The sequence below is a fragment of the Drosophila grimshawi genome, unplaced genomic scaffold, assembly GCF_018153295.1.
Source record: "Drosophila grimshawi isolate 15287-2541.00 unplaced genomic scaffold, ASM1815329v1 contig_545, whole genome shotgun sequence".
NCBI classification, from domain to species: domain Eukaryota; kingdom Metazoa; phylum Arthropoda; class Insecta; order Diptera; family Drosophilidae; genus Drosophila; species Drosophila grimshawi.
The window spans coordinates 66,969-82,999 of NW_025063357.1; the positions used below are offsets into that span (position 1 = coordinate 66,969).

At 38.1% G+C, this 16,031-nt stretch overlaps 1 protein-coding gene across 1 annotated transcript; it reads right to left on the reverse strand.

Annotated features, from left to right (window-relative positions):
* Positions 1 to 4,579: 4,579 nt before the first annotated feature.
* Positions 4,580 to 5,327, reverse strand: LOC6569939. The gene is made up of 2 exons (XM_001996252.3): positions 4,982 to 5,327; positions 4,580 to 4,916 (listed from the first exon to the last, which is right to left on the reverse strand). Exons 1-2 carry the CDS (start codon positions 5,252 to 5,254, stop codon positions 4,806 to 4,808), a joined length of 384 nt encoding a protein of 127 aa, XP_001996288.1. The 5' UTR covers positions 5,255 to 5,327; the 3' UTR covers positions 4,580 to 4,805.
* Positions 5,328 to 16,031: the final 10,704 nt, after the last annotated feature.

Sequence of the window (16,031 nt, forward strand, 5' to 3'; positions counted from 1 at the left end):
TATTAAGATACTTGAGGGGCACTGCAGAGTTGAGCTTGCACTACAAGAAGACCGGCCAGGCGATACACTGTTTCGTCGATGCAGATTGGGCTGGAGACAGCACAGACCGGAAGTCCTACAGTGGCTGGGCGTTCTTTGCAGCGGGCGCTGCATAGCGCCCTCGATCATTTGAATTTGTTGCTGTCGGTGGATTTTATTAAATATTGTATGTTGGTATTTTTGGTTTTTAATTCGAATTTAGTCCCGATATTTCTCTCCCTTTTTTTCACCTTTTTTTTCTAAAAAAAAAAAAGACATTTTACTCCCGCACTTTGCGCTCCTTCGTACTCCTTTCTTCTCACCTTTGACATTCAACTGTCCTCCAAAAAATCAGATCATTGGCCTTTTTATTCCATCTTATGCTCGCCGCTCGGATAATATTCTACCATCTCCCTTTCTTGAGCGCGCGAAATAAATAAGTTTTTAGATAATGGACGTTACATGGCGTGTTTGGCTGTGGATCAGTCCTTTTTTTTTTTTTGTTGTTTTTGATATATGTATATGGTTTCCCTTATTTACTAGGTAGGTCGTATTTAGATATGTACTTGTTTATGCACCTACATTATAGCTAGTTCATTACTCACTCTACGTTGATTGTTTTTTTTTTAAGTCGATGCGATCGTTGCGCCCAATGTTCGTCGACGCAGAGATGAAGCTGTTTGAAAAATTATTTAAACATTAGGAAACACATATATAATTAAAAGTCTGACAACGGTTTGATTACTAAAAAATACCAGTCTTTATTCAAAAACACGTCTGCTCAGATTGGTGAACAAAATGTAACTCTCCTTGTGCTAGTGGTTTAATCTATAAGGAAACCTCACACTTGCTTTTTATCTCATGGTCTGTTTATGGAGGGTCTCTTTTGGTAGTTGCATTCTTTGTTTATGCTTATCTTATCTTGCCTGCTATGATTATATTAATTGAAAGTGCGTCTGCGGTGTGAGTGTGGGATCTGCATGATCTGAATATGTCACTATATACGAGTATATATAATTTACATTTGACTATCCGTTTGATTTAATATCAGCCAGTGTATTGTTAACTATTAATGCATCAATTACTTATTCTTACAATGACATATTTCAAAATTTATACGACAATGAACATATTAATATAAAAAAAACTTCAACGATTACATTTCTTACTATTAGTGTTTACGTGAGATACTCAAAGTAATTTAGAGCTTTTCGCCAATTACGAGTTGAACTTGTCGAATACGCTAAACTTAGCAGAAGATTTATGATCTGCTCAAACCTTCTGATCTATTCAAATTTTATGACTTTAGCTCAAAAACTACGTATGTTTGTAAGTAGGCGCGTGTGCTACGCAGCTGACTGATCATTCACGTTTTTATGGATTAACTTTTAAGGTCATCTGGCAATAGCTGATAATAAACTCGGAATTATTTGATTTCAAACTGTTTATTGTCTCCTGGACAATAGCGAATATGCGCTGAATCGGGATCCGTGGGATGAAGTTGCCCTCTTGGGTTAAACACTGTTCCGCACTTTGTCCCGCTGACCAGCGACGCTTCCGATTTCGACTCAATGGAATAAAGCCAACTAATTGCGACCTTGTCGGATTATATCATTCCCTCGGTGTAAATTATTAACCGCGTGTAGCTGGCTCGAAATGGTGGCAGGTCTGGTCTATACTCTTTCCCAAGGAAATTGCCTATAACGGTTGGAATTGGTTCGATCGAATATTTTTCTTTCACCAATTGCTCTAACATACCTTTTATTCTCTACCGCACTTTCACAATAATTTATATATATATAAAATACACTGTAACCTTTGAAGTTACAATCACGTATTTTATGTTTTATTCACATTCGATTTGCTACACGACTTCTTTCCTTCAATAACCTTGACAGTTTGACCGCAACATGACCTCGCTTGAAGCGCCTGCCGAAGGCTTGGGGTGATGGTTACACTGGCTCCTGCTTGGTGGCTTCCACCAACTCGGCATCATCCACTTCCATTGGCTCTGCGGCGGCTGTTGCTCCATCTGCGCCTGCTGTTGGATTCGCTGACTGTGGCTCTTCATCTGGAACATCCTTGTCGTCCATCTTCCCATTCGCCCATTGTTTAATTTCTAATGCTTCTCATCGTCCATGGACTCGAGTGCTTGATAGCGACAGATGTCATTCTGTGCCGATTCCCGGGCCTCAATAAAGATGTCATCCGCCTTGGGCAACTTCCAGTAGCGTCGCCAGAACCGATCCTGTCCAACGCAGGCGGCCCTTAACTGATTGGTGCTCTTCTCCAGCGACTCCTTGCTCATCAGCAGATCATTGCCTAGGTGGGCCAACATCTGTGCCTTCCTTATCGGATTCCGTGCGACAAAGGGCAGATCCTTCAACGCAAGCGATAACTTCCACGTATTGTTCTCGTGCAGCAACTTGTAGTACTCGTGATTCTTGGCCGAACGAATCGCAGTGTCAGCATCCACCTGATGATGGTTGGGCCCAAGACGCTCTCGCTATCTGTGCATCTCGCCGGAATATAGTCGAATTCAAATCTTCACGGAATGCTGCTCGCACTTCAAATCCCCCTCGGTCTGTTCCTGGAGTCGCTCAGCCTTCAACTCTAGCTTGATCAGATCTGCATCATCATCGAACACAATGCCTACCGGGAAGGTACCCATATCAATCAATGTGGACTTGCGACTGTCACCGAAGACGGGTGCCTTGACGGCGATGACGCCATCACGTTCCTCACTGTTCATGAAATCGCTGACTAGCTTGCCAGTGTACTGGTCATTATTGGCCGAATTTGTTGCAACCTGGACACTCTTCTCGGGGGTCTTCACCAGACGCGACATGCTCTTCAGCTCAATAGCCTTGGCCTCCGTGACGCCATCCTTAGTGATTTCTGGTTCAGATTTGCGTGCCAGTGCACCATATCCTGCTCCAATTCCAGCATCAGCATCTTCCTTGTCGGTCTCTCTGATATGCGGTACCGACACCAAACGCTTCTTATCATCAACTGTCAACCGATCAACTACCAACTCCATGTGTCGGAGTGTGGACGATATGGACCGCAATACACACCTTTCAAGATGCCCTTTCAATCGGTCCTCCAATGTCATAACCAGCCATTGGAAGCTTTGGTAAAACTCACTACACATTTCGTTATAGTCAAGCCACTCCAGTTTCTCATGCTCAAGGGTAAACGATTTTTCAATTCTATTCACTAAGTCTTATTTTTCCTTAAGAAGCGCAGCATCAAATGAAATGATCTCAGATTCCGAACATGAAATGTCAAAACTTTTTAGCAATTTATAAATATCGTCAACCTTCCGCTTATAAAACGATATTTGCGCAGGCACACTACCTTCAGACGCGACTGTGCTTGTATTCACATTTAAGCTTAACGCGCGCACAAATTGCAGCCAAATGCACAAAACTACCGAAAACAACAACTGCACCGAGAAAGAAACAGTCTCTATGTACTCAATCGCCCACGCACAGCTGCTTATGTACACGAAAAAAAGTTCAAGCGAAGCAGAGACGCACTGTAAACGATGATTGAGTACCGGATTTCTATTGCACTTGTTGTTGTGTCTGTTTTATGCACCTTTGGCTGTCCAAATTAGAGTTTTTTGCAAATGAGTACACTAATGTTTTGTTTGATTAGGTTGTTGTTTATAAAACACTACGATACACGATCATGTCAGAGTCACCAATGTTTGCGCTGCCAGCTTTTTGATAGCTTTATGTTCCAATAACACGAAGTTATTTTCACGTTATAAAGTTTATTCGAATATACTTCGACTAGGAGCCAAACGCTTAGCCTTTTCTACTGACAATTTGTTTATTAAGGTTTGAAGCCAAATGCTTAACCTTTTCACAGAAAGACCAACTAATGACCGATTACCGAAATTGAAGGTTTGAAGCCACTGCTAAACCTTCTCACAACGAGAATAACTATAACCGATCAATAAGCTAGAGCTATGCGAAACAACTGATTAGCTGCAGCATCCGGCCGATCAGCGAACGCCCTTTATCGAGCAATAGAGAGCGCTGATAAAGCTGGCTACTGCAGCTCAAACTGCACTTAACATATTGTACATATGTAATTAAGACTAACAATAAGCTATTTATATTAAGCCACGCAGGGCTCCAAAGTCAAACATGATAACAACTCATAATAAATTAAAGTTCTTTGCTGCTGCTGCCATCAGCGGCTATGCACCGATTTACATGAAATGGCCAACATATAAATCTTAACTATTCACTATTTTATTGTGCTGAGCTTAAGATATATCAGTTAATGAATCAGGTCGATACTAAGCCGTTGTGACAAATGACATGCTGAGAATGGTAAAAAAAAAACTTTCTATTAGCGAGGCTTTTTAAATCGAACATTTTACTCACGAATCAGGGTCCTTGAAATTTCTCTTTGCAGATGTTAGACGTCTACTTGGACATCAAAATCTAAAACGTAACCATTGATTTTAAAGAGGCTTTTGATTCGACGCAACTTCAAATTTTTGTTTCTTCAAAAACTAAAACATAATTTGAGCCAAACGTTGTGTTATTAAAAATTGATTTGGAAAATTTGTTAAGAAATCAAAAATAAATATCGTTAAGATTCCCACTGATTACATGTCTAAAGATTTAAGGGAAAGTCCAGCTTGAAAAAACATAACTTTAAGAACCATGCATGTGGCGGAATTTTGAATACGATTTAGTTAAATTTGAGAAAATGTTTTTTGAGTATTGTTGCCAGTGGAGCAATATTGGCTAATGCCTCTGTCGCTAGATCGGCGTTTTCAAATGCGCAGAGTTCTCGGCCAAATAGTTTTCATATCGAATCCGTTCTTCCCTTAGCACAGTCATAACGAGCTTAGCATCATCCTCCAATACCGCCTTCAAAATTGTACAAAACAACGATAATAACTATAACCGACATTTCAAAGCAATTGGCAACTTACTTCAGAATTTGTGCCGAGCTCAAACTGATTCTCGACAATTTCCAAAATGGGATTCAGCAAATCATAATCCGAAACTTCCATATCATCCTCCTGTAGTCGAATCGTTGAATCCTCCGAACAAGTTGCACTCAACACACTAACATCTGATGTTGTTGGCTGGTCCAACTCACGTTCATCCGAGTGGATATTAACATTATTGATGGGGCGCCCATCACTGCCGACCTCACGATCGCAAAATGCACAGCACCCAAAAATGTTGACCCGCCTTGCCATTATTAATATTTATATTTATCGCACCAAAGCTTTGCCGCTTGCTATTTGTGCATGAACAGCTAGTCTATGATACATAGATATGACTATGTAAGATATTCAACACAGTCGCCTGCTGAGTAATTTTAGAAATTGTGTAATAAGATTTAATTATTTTCTTTGATTTACTAAAAACAGTTTTCAATGGTCGCTGTGATTTCATGTTTAGAAAAAAATATATAGTTTCTGCTAGCTTCTTATGGATGGCGTTCAATATTTTAATCAGTCTTTTAATAGAAATTCCTTGTCATGCGGCAGCATTTTATTATATTCTATGTAAATTTTCAGATCTCAGATTTTGATTCCACAAGCGCAATAAATTATATTTAAGGTAGTCTAAACTATTTTTTTGATTTGCGTACTGGAAATAAGCAGACAATACATAGAAGCGTAAAATCGACGAAAATTACCGCATGAGATATCTGATCGATTGGATACTCCTCTATCTGAGATTGCAACGTGACGAAAATGGTATAAGTATAGTGTGGCGAGTTAAAGTTGAATTCAAAAAATGTATGTTATTTAAAGTTGATAATTTTGCAACGAAGACGAAGATCCGCGAAAGTTGACCATGTTATCAGGTTAGGTCCGGTGTAAGCACACTAATGAGATGCATTCGATGCCCCGATGGAACGACCCAAATATGATGGTATGTATGGTTTTATGTTAAGACGTGCGGCAAGTGAGAATTTTAAGAGGAACTCTCGTATGCCTATTAAATAAGGCAATTTGGGCAATTAGCTTAGGACAGACACCTCCGCCGTAAAATTGGGCATGGCAAAGGCGATCGGACAATGAAAAAATCCAGTTCTAATAATATGCACTAGTGCCCATTCTAAAAAGATATTTATTTAAGTCTTTTACGAAATAGCTGGTGCTATTTTGCACTAAAACCTTTAGCGAAGTTACTCAATTGAAAGTTTCTTCTATATACTTCCTACCCAATATTATAGAAGACCTCACGACTAACTAGATTATAAACTTTTCCATTCATCCTTTTTTAGCAACTTCGTCAAATGAGTCTTCTCTATTAAAAGTGACGGACTGGTCTTCCAACATTTGCAAATTCCGCAAGTTCTGGTACGTGGAACCATTAGTGATAATTTGTTGACCAAACGCAACACGATATGGGCTGCTATTTACAGCTGCATGAACACTAGATATTAAGGCACAGCATATTTGACTAAGATTCTTATCCCAGATGGCTTGGCTTTGATTTAAATACGATTTAATGACCGCTATGATTGCGCGATTACCGCGCTCAAATGCATTCGCTTACGGTGCATAGAGTACTAGTAAGGAATTGGGGATTCTATGACAGGAAGTGTGTAATGGTTCGCTAGTCGATCTTATAAATTTTTTTCTCCTAAAAAGATGCAATAATTTGTTGCCTTTCACATCTAGCGCCATCTATGTATGAGCAATAGGGTTGAGCTTCCAAACAAATGCAATAATAAAGGAAACTCAAAATTGTTGAAATATTAGGGTAAAGCGAATTTTTGGCAAAACGTCTCTGTCTTTGGACCACGGACATATTCTTTTCATCTCGTTGCCCTTATGCGAACAAGTTGTGCGAGGTGCAAACGTCCAAAAATAAATAAATTTAAATTGGTTACTTGCTATACAGTGTAATAAAACAATTAGTGTATAAAGGAGAAAATCCTACAACTACTGTAAGTTGAAAAACCGTGTCGAAATAGAAAATTCTTTTTAGAAATTTCGCTGCAGCAAGCTGCACAACACGCTTCTTATATCAGTGCCTATTCTGAAATTTCTTAAATATAAATAAATTAATAACCATTTAACTTAATGTGGCACGTAATGGAGTTGGATGGCTATTGTACCTAGTGTTTAATTTTCATGGTACTAGCAATGTGATCTAGGTTGCATTTGTAATTTATGAAATTCATATTGGATTAATTGGAGCAACAAATTGACAACTTTATAAATATATCGCCTTTGCCACGCCCATGTTCACGGTGGAGATGTCGGTGCTAGGCTAATTGCCCAAATTGCTTTAGTTAGTTGCGGATCTTCTGATTCGTTCCAAGCTTATCAGCTTTACACAACTACAACTTTAACAATTATATAAGTAGTAAGGAATAAGACCAATTTCCTTTTTTCTTTATATACAAATGTGAATAATGAAAAATTAACATCGATGTAAAGTTAAATATTTATAGTGTATTACATATTACATAGAAAAAGCTCATACGCATGAGCACTCAGCAAAGTAAATGAGTAAAAGTTAAATCAAATGTAATTTAAAAAGAATTTTTGTTTATTAATTAATCCTAAAAATAAAGTTACCCAACAATGCAAGTTGAAAAAAAAGGAAATTGTGACGGTTCTGTGTAATTAAGAAAAAAAAAAATTTAAATAACTAATAAGTACCCTTTATTTAGAAGTGCATGCGAAATGAAAAACACACAAAAATTTGTCTCAGCGTATGGCTTATGCTTACAGCGAACTTTCGCAATTGCTTTCGTGATAATTGATCTCTCCCATGATAATTACCCTCAGTGAGCTTTCGCACGAGGCTTGGGATATTTGCACTCTCTATCACTTGATAACATATTACAGCAACACACACATTCCAACATCAGGAAGTACTTCCAACGTGGGATGATATATGTAAGTTACTCTCTTTCTTTTATTTCTTTCTTTTATTATGAGTCGCGCTTAGATAGAGAACCATGCCTGCATAATGTGAGTACATAAACTTTGCACAGCTACTCTTTAAACTTGAGCAACTATTCATAAGTCTCTTACAACAGCAGCCATACTGCTAATCAAATAGATATCTTCACCTTATTATTTTTGTTTGTTTTTTAAAATGCAAGGCGACCATGCACTGAGCGCATAATTTTCATATAAACTACCCAATTATAGTAAATAGAAACAATATATACAAATATATACATATATATTTATATATACATTGTATATGTATTTAAAGATGTGCATACCACGTGTTGAATTGATGATGCATGTACCTACTGCAGGGCAACTTGCAGAAAGTAACCGCGCTGATCAACTGGCATTTTGTTAAAAGTAACCGCGCTGATCAACTGGCATTTTGTTAAATAATTTAATTAAAAATCTTTCAGCAAATATGCGTATAAACTATAATTATCGCTTCGTTGTATACACATATCTATAATATTCTAATTGTATTAATAAATCAATCATTTAAAAATATGAAATATATAAACCTTTCGTGGCTTAATATTTAAATGTATTGAAGTCGTTGTTATATGGATGACATGAAATTCCTGATGGAGGTTGGATAGCTGCCGTAGAGCATCCCAAGTGATCATGATGTTTATAACGGCCCGCAGGACCATGGGAGGGTGGGCGAGTGCACCACGTCGGTTGACAAATAATAACCCACCCGAATTGCCGGCGAGTTTCAGCCAAAGCATGCGCGTACTCCGAACGTACTAATAGCCCATCTGCTCCATGTTGTTCATTACAAGTGGCTTATTGCTTTAGATTTTGAATTGCTTCATTATTGCAGTTAATGTATTGCTTTTGAGTGAGGGAGTGACAGGTGTGTGACTTTTTTAGAATAAATAGGGTATAGATTTATGGCTGACCCTTTTTATAGTGGGTTGGCATTAAGTGGAGGATTACTCAGCAGCACTTGTGTGTGCGTACGTGATTGTATTTTTAATGAGGATATTGTGTGCTAGGCGTGTAACCTGTGTGCTAGAATCAAGTAGAAGAACAGGTAGCAGCTGCCGCACTGTTGTGCATGTACATGATTTGATTTTTGGGGGTGGGTTCAATGATCATTGCAAAGATAATTCTCGTTTCTCTTTTCTCACTTTCTTTATCAATGGATCAATGGACTCATAGACCACCTCACACTTGAATGTTTTCCCACACTAAAATTATTGTACTTTTGAAGTTAACTGTTTTAAGTAGGTTTTTGCGCGTACGTTTGACACGTGCTGGTACCTTCTTCGTGTGTTTGGTTATCTCCATTTAAAAATAAAATTAAATAAAAAAGTTCAACAATAACAATTACTCCGACAACTCCATCGCGGGCTTTAACTATATCGCCTGGAATAACTCAAGGCTCAAGGACAGAGCCATCCAAATTATTTTGACAATTTAACTTAAGTGGCTAATGCAAACATGACCATCAATCCTACCACTACCATTGCCAACTCCATCATCAACTACAACATCACCATGTCCATTAATCCCTCCACCACCATGACCAAATCCATCATGATCAACATCAACAACGTGAACAATCTTACCACCAACACCGCCAACTCCATCAACATCACCAACAATCCCATCACCACCACCATCAACACGAACTTCATCATCAACCCCGTCACAACCACCACCATCAACTCCGTCGCCACCAACATCATCAATAGCCCATCAACTCAATCAAAGTTCTGCGCGCCACTCGGCGGCTAGCCATATATAAATTAATCGAGTCCTCGAGATTTTAATAAAACAAACCAGTTTGTTCCGTTTGAATGTTTTATTAAGACTCAATTTATAAACTGTAACTTATCACAACTAAACCTCGGACTGCTGCTTCAGCTGATCGTTGCGACTTTGTCACTGTTGCCTTGATTGCTGCAACTTTGTCGCTGATGATGTCAGTTATCCGTTCTGGGTCCCACGATTATCTTCCCGTGGGATATGCTGACGGGGCGCTTGTCCATGCGCCTTAGCTGTGATCGTGGGCTCATCATATTTCTGTATGAGTCCCGCGTTGCTGAAAATATGCTGACGGGGCACGCGTGTTTTATGGAATTTGTTCGAGTGCATTGACTTTAGTTATTCGTTGTGTTGGCTTATTTATTTGAATGCGTTGGGTTTAGTTATTTGTAATAATGGATGTTAACTCCTCCCCCTTTAAGTGCGGACGTCCTCGGACGCGATGTAGAATCTTGTTTGGATGGTTTTGACTCTACTCCGGGGGATTGTCTTCCTGTCTTTTAATTTGTCTTGTGCCGGATCTTTGCTTTATCCAACAGGTGACTATGATTGTTAGTATGATGAACAGCGTGGTTGAGAGTCCAAAATTGACAATAGTTGTGGTTGTGCTACTGTGTCGGAGTGATTTTAATTCTTTTGTGTTGTTAATATTAATTTCCTTTAACATTTGTAATGAGAGTACTTCCTCGACTTCTGATTTCCCGTCTATTATTTGCAGCAATGGTTGTGTTGCTTCTACGGACGTCATTACCTTTGATAAGTAAAGGGCTTCTCCAATCCTGACTGTGGAATTTTCGAATTGGATGAGGAATGTTCCCCGTAGTTCCGTTGTTTCCTCGTCGATTTTTATTTCTCCTTTGAAATCGTTGAGCAGTATCGTTCCAGTGAACAATTCTTCGTGGTCGGGTACATGTTGGCTATTTATAAATTTACAATCGGTTTTTTTGTTTTTTAGAATTCGTGTTACACAAGTGTCGTTACTTAGGTCTACTAGCTTAGTTTTTTTACAAATGCTTTTATCATTATGGTTTTCACAATTTTCCTTAACTCCAAATATTTTTTGATTACAATTAATTATGTTATTAAATTTTAACTTATTGATTTTGTTGTATTTCTTTATTGGTACTAGTAATAAGGTTGTACAAATATCATTTGATAAAATTGGAATATTAATGATATACAAAATTTTTTTGTCATTTGTGGCAATTTTAATTTTAGCAAATTCTAGCAATTTCTCTGGATTAATAAAAAATTTACCTTTTTCTTCTAGTAAATTTGCAATTTTTTCGGTTTCAATTTTTGACAGAGTTATTGAGTTTATTGTGTTAGTTTTTGCCCAATGAATGGCGTATATTAAATTATTTAATTCTTCTTTAAAAATTTGTATTATGTATTTCAGTGATGTAGCTATTTCGCTTTGAAAATTCTTATTGTCTATGGTTTCTTTTACAATTTTATTTGTGTTTTCGGTTAATTCATTCATTCTTTTGCTAAGGATTTTATTTATTATTAGTTGTTTGTTGTTATTTTCTACTTGCTCGTCTGTTTTTTAGACTAAGATTTCATAATCGTAGTGGTCCGGCGTGCCGGCCAACCATTTCCAAGCTGACTGCTCTGACTTTTCTTTGTGTTGGTTTTAATGTTTTTAAATCTGATTCCAGTTTTGGGAATTCAAATGCGAGTAAGGGAAAGAGTGGATGTGTTTTATTCATGTCTTTAAGTTTGCTCGATAAGTTACCGCACGCCATTTCGTATTCTTCAATATTGAATACATGAATTATTCTGTAGGTGCCGTTTTCTACCGCAGCGACTCCTGTTTTTATGGGTATAATTTGTGAATGGGAGTAGTCCAATATGGTCGCTAGACCGAGGCATGTTGGTAGGAAGAATCTGTAAAATATTATGTTTTTAAATTATTTTTATGGATTACCCGTCCACCTTGTATTTTTATGGTGGTGTTTCGGTTTTCTTCGACTATTTCTTTTTTATATTTTGGGGTCAGTTTGGAACTTAATCTTCTGTCTATTTTGTAGTAAACTATGTCACCTTTTTTGTATTGTTTTATAGCTTTTTTCTTGTTATTATGGTATTATAGATCATTGACTTGTTTGTTTTTTAATTTATCTGTGACTTTGATTCTATTTTTCGCTAACTCTTGGGGATCGCTGGTCACTCGTGTTCCGAAAAATATATCTATCGGTCTTGCGTTCACGGTGGAGTGTATTGATTGGTTGTATAACTGAGTGGACTTAAATATTAAATCTTCGAAATTCGTTATTCCGTCATCCTTTTTCACACATCTCATTATTTCGGTAAGTGTTGAATGAAATCTTTCAACTTGACCGTTGCTTGTTGAGTTGTATGGTGGTATCGTGTAGATTTTTGATTTTAATTGGTTTTCTATTAGGAATTTAATAGATGCGGAATTTAGACCTCGTTCGTTGTCCATAACAACTAGTTTGGGCATACCGAAAGCTATCATAACCTCACGTAGTGGGTGTTTTATATCTTCGGCTGCTTTTGAATTTAGAATTTTAATCTGTGCATACTTTGAGAATTTGTCTACGGCGGTGAGAACGATAGTTCTCTCTGTCGTATATAGGTCAATTTGGATAATTTGACCGGGATAAGTCGGAGTAGGAGTTGGTTGCAGTTCCCCTTTTTGCGGATGCCTGTCATACTTGCTTTCTTTGCAAGTTTCGCATGCCTTTGTTATTTTTTCAGTTTTTTTCTTTAGGTTAGGAAAGAAGAAATTGTTAAGTATTTGACTTTTATTCTCTATTGCATTTCTATGGGCTCTAGTGTGTTCTTCTGTTATGATTTATATTTGTTCGCTTGCTTGGGTATTTCTTTGGGAGCTGGTACTGGCTGCTCTTAGCTTCAAGTTGGTTGTAATTTTGTTTTTTACGAATTCCGGTAAATTTATACTCGGACCACTTTTAAGAATTTTGAATTTTTTTTAAATTGATAATATTTTTGGAAAGTTATTCAGTTATTAAAAATGATTTTTGAGAACTTGTTACTTAATTTATAATGCGCTGATTCTTAAAAATTATTATTATTCTTTGTTTGGAAATTTCTGAGTCTTAACTTACTTATTTAGTTTTCTCTTTTTTTTGTTGTTAATTTTTGTATCTTTGAACCTTATTTTCTTATTTGATTTTTTTTTCTCTTTTATTTTCTTAATTCACTTTTTCTTTTTCGAATCTTAATTTATCATCTAATTTTTTAATTCTCTCATTTTTTTCTTAGTTATTATTTTTCCGAGCTTAATTTCTTGTATAAATTTTTCTTTTCCGAATCTCAATTTTGTATCTAATTTTTCAATTCTCTCATTTTTTTTCTTAGGTATTATTTTACAAAACTTAATTCTAATTAAAATTTTTCTTTTTTCTCTTAATTCTTAAAATTTTGACTTAATCACTACGCTTACAAGATGATCGGCATTCCGGCGAATCTCCCGCGATAATCCTTTAGAATTGATCCTTTTTTTCCCACGACGATTTGAAGTCGAGATGGGTGACTTAGGTTCCTGTGGATACTTCACTCACGGTACCCTGCGGACGGACACTACAGGGTTGTCGGCGGTATTGTTGTGGCACCGGTACGGATGTATTTTGAAACTTTTTTGGGTTTACATCTGCGGCTGCTTGAGCCGCTTTTGATAGAACTTGGCACTTTTCGACATTGTCCTGTTTCGCGGAGTTATGTTTGTATTTGTGCAGTGATTAAATCACTTTCGCTAACTCACGATAACTTCTACATCCGTACCGGTCTCTGCTCGTGCGCCAATTAATAAATCAAACTAGTTTGTTCCGTTTGAATGTTTTATTAAGACTCAATTTATAAACTGTAACTTATCATAACTAAACATCGGACTGCTGCGTCTGCTGATCGTTGCGACTTTGTCGCTGACGCCTTGATTCCTGCAACTTTGTCGCTGATGATGTCAGTTATCCGTTCTGGGTCCCACGATTATCTTCCCGTGGGATCTGCTGACGGAGTGCTTGTCCATGCGCCTTAGCTGTGATCGTGGGCTCAGCATATTTCTGTTTGAGTCCAGCGTTACTGAAAATATGCTGGCGGGGCGCGCGTGTTTTATGGAATTTGTTCGAGTGCATTGACTTTAGTTATTCGTTGTGTTGGCTTATTTATTTGAATGCGTTGGGTTTAGTTATTTGTAATAATGAATATTAACTTATATATATATATATTGGTCAACGGCCGACACAATTTGATTACGTTTTCAAAAAAGTCTGCTCGCGTGGCTGGCAAGGCTGGCTTTTATACCCTTTTGGGGTGTGTATGTGTGACACATCGTGGTGGTAATTTGGTGACCCCGACGTGATTTCTGCTGGTGTAAATCAAATAATAAGACAAGTGCAAAGAAGTTCGCCGCATAATCGCCGTTAGTGTGCCTCTGCTTCGCTTTGAACTTTTGTGAATTTGTTTCGTGCGTCGGTGCATAAGTAGTTGTTCGTAGGCGATACATAGAAGCCGTTCGTTGTCGGTGCATTTGTTCTGTCGGTTTGATTTGTGCATTTGGCAGCAATTGTGTGTGTGCGTTAAGAGTAATCATGAACACAACAACAGTCGCGTCCGATGACAGTGTGCCTGCACACATTTCTTTTTATAAGCGCAAGGTGGAATCGATCTATAATGATCTACAGAGTTTAGACGTGATGTGGCCGGTGTCTGTGACTCGGTTGATTCTGCTCAAATTAAGCTTAACTTGGAACTACAAAAAAAAAACGGAAGCCTCATTTAACCTTGCTCATGACAGTCTGGAACGTCTTGACTATGATTTAATAGACAGTGAGTTAAGCAGAGACTTTCAGAAGCTATTTGTAACAGTGGCATTTCCTTTAAAAAGGCAGCTTGAAATGTACGAATCGCTCCCTTATCGTCAACATTTCGGCATTTTGAGCCGGCAGCTGAATGGTCAGCTCCTATGTATATATATTGATCGTTATCATCGACCGCGCTTACCGGAGCTCAAGCTGGCTACGTTTTTTTTTTTTGTGGTTTCTTTGAATATGCAAGCTTCATATCCATGCTTAACTCAATTATTGAAATTGAAAAGCTTAAGCACTTGCGGTCGTGCTGGATATTCTAAGCAAACGCTTTAACAATAAGCGATTAGTTTTTCAATCGCATGTCAAGGAGATTTTTGGGCTCAAGAAGGTGGATTCGACTGGCTACATGCACCGATGGACCAAATACCCTCAACTCAAGAATTCTACACATTCTTGGAGAAGCGATGCTAGAAGCTAGAGAACCTGGAGCATGTAATGGGATATCATTCCCTCAATTCTCAGGTGGGAAAAAACAGAAAAAACAAAATCCTTACCCCAGTAGACGAGCCTTTGTGGCATCCCAATCCAAAAATTCTCCATGCCCATTTTGTAACTGTGTCGGCCATACTATTTATGCAAGCACCAGATTTAGAAATTTGTTTCCCTCACTGCGACACAAGGAAGTTAAGAAGTTGACTCTTTGCTTTAATTGTTTAACGTTCGGACACCACGACTACCAAACTTCGGGTTGTGTTTTATGGATCGGCTGCGGCTTCTTCTGGACAGTCCTTCAATGACGTTCTAATGGCCGGACCTGTCATTCAAGCAAATCTGTGCAAGAACTTGCTTAAATTTCGGACTTGTGCCGTTGCCCTCACTGGGGCTATATGCAAAATATATCGTTGCGTCCGAGTGACTGCTCCTGATAGCTTATCAATGTGGAGTGACTCACCCAAAGAAGATGTTCGTGTTTACAAGCTGGACACCGTGACGTATGATACCAAACCAGCCTCATTTTTGGATGTACGCTCCATGCAACAATTGGCTGTTGATGAAGCTGTAGCGTTTCCTATTGGGTCAGTTATATTTTCAGAGGACTTCTATGTTGATGACCTAATCTCCGGTGATAGCTCAGTCTCTCAGGCTATGTACAAAATGAGGCTGACTGCAGCGATTTTATCTCGTGGCAATTCCCGGATTCGCAAATGGTGCTCTAGTCATTCTGAAGTGCTGAACGTGTTGAAGAGGCTGGCAAGGAGCAGTTTCTTAAATTTGATGATGATAGTGACATAGCTAAAGCTCTTGGTCTTGCTTGGCATCCATCTTCGGATAATCGCTTGTTCTTATTGTCACCTGTTTACCCAAATTCAAAACTCTCCAAGCGATCCATCTTGTCTACGATTGCACATATCTATCAATTGCTAAGGCAAAAGTTGACTGGGAAGAAAGCCTACCATTTGCATTAACCACATCAG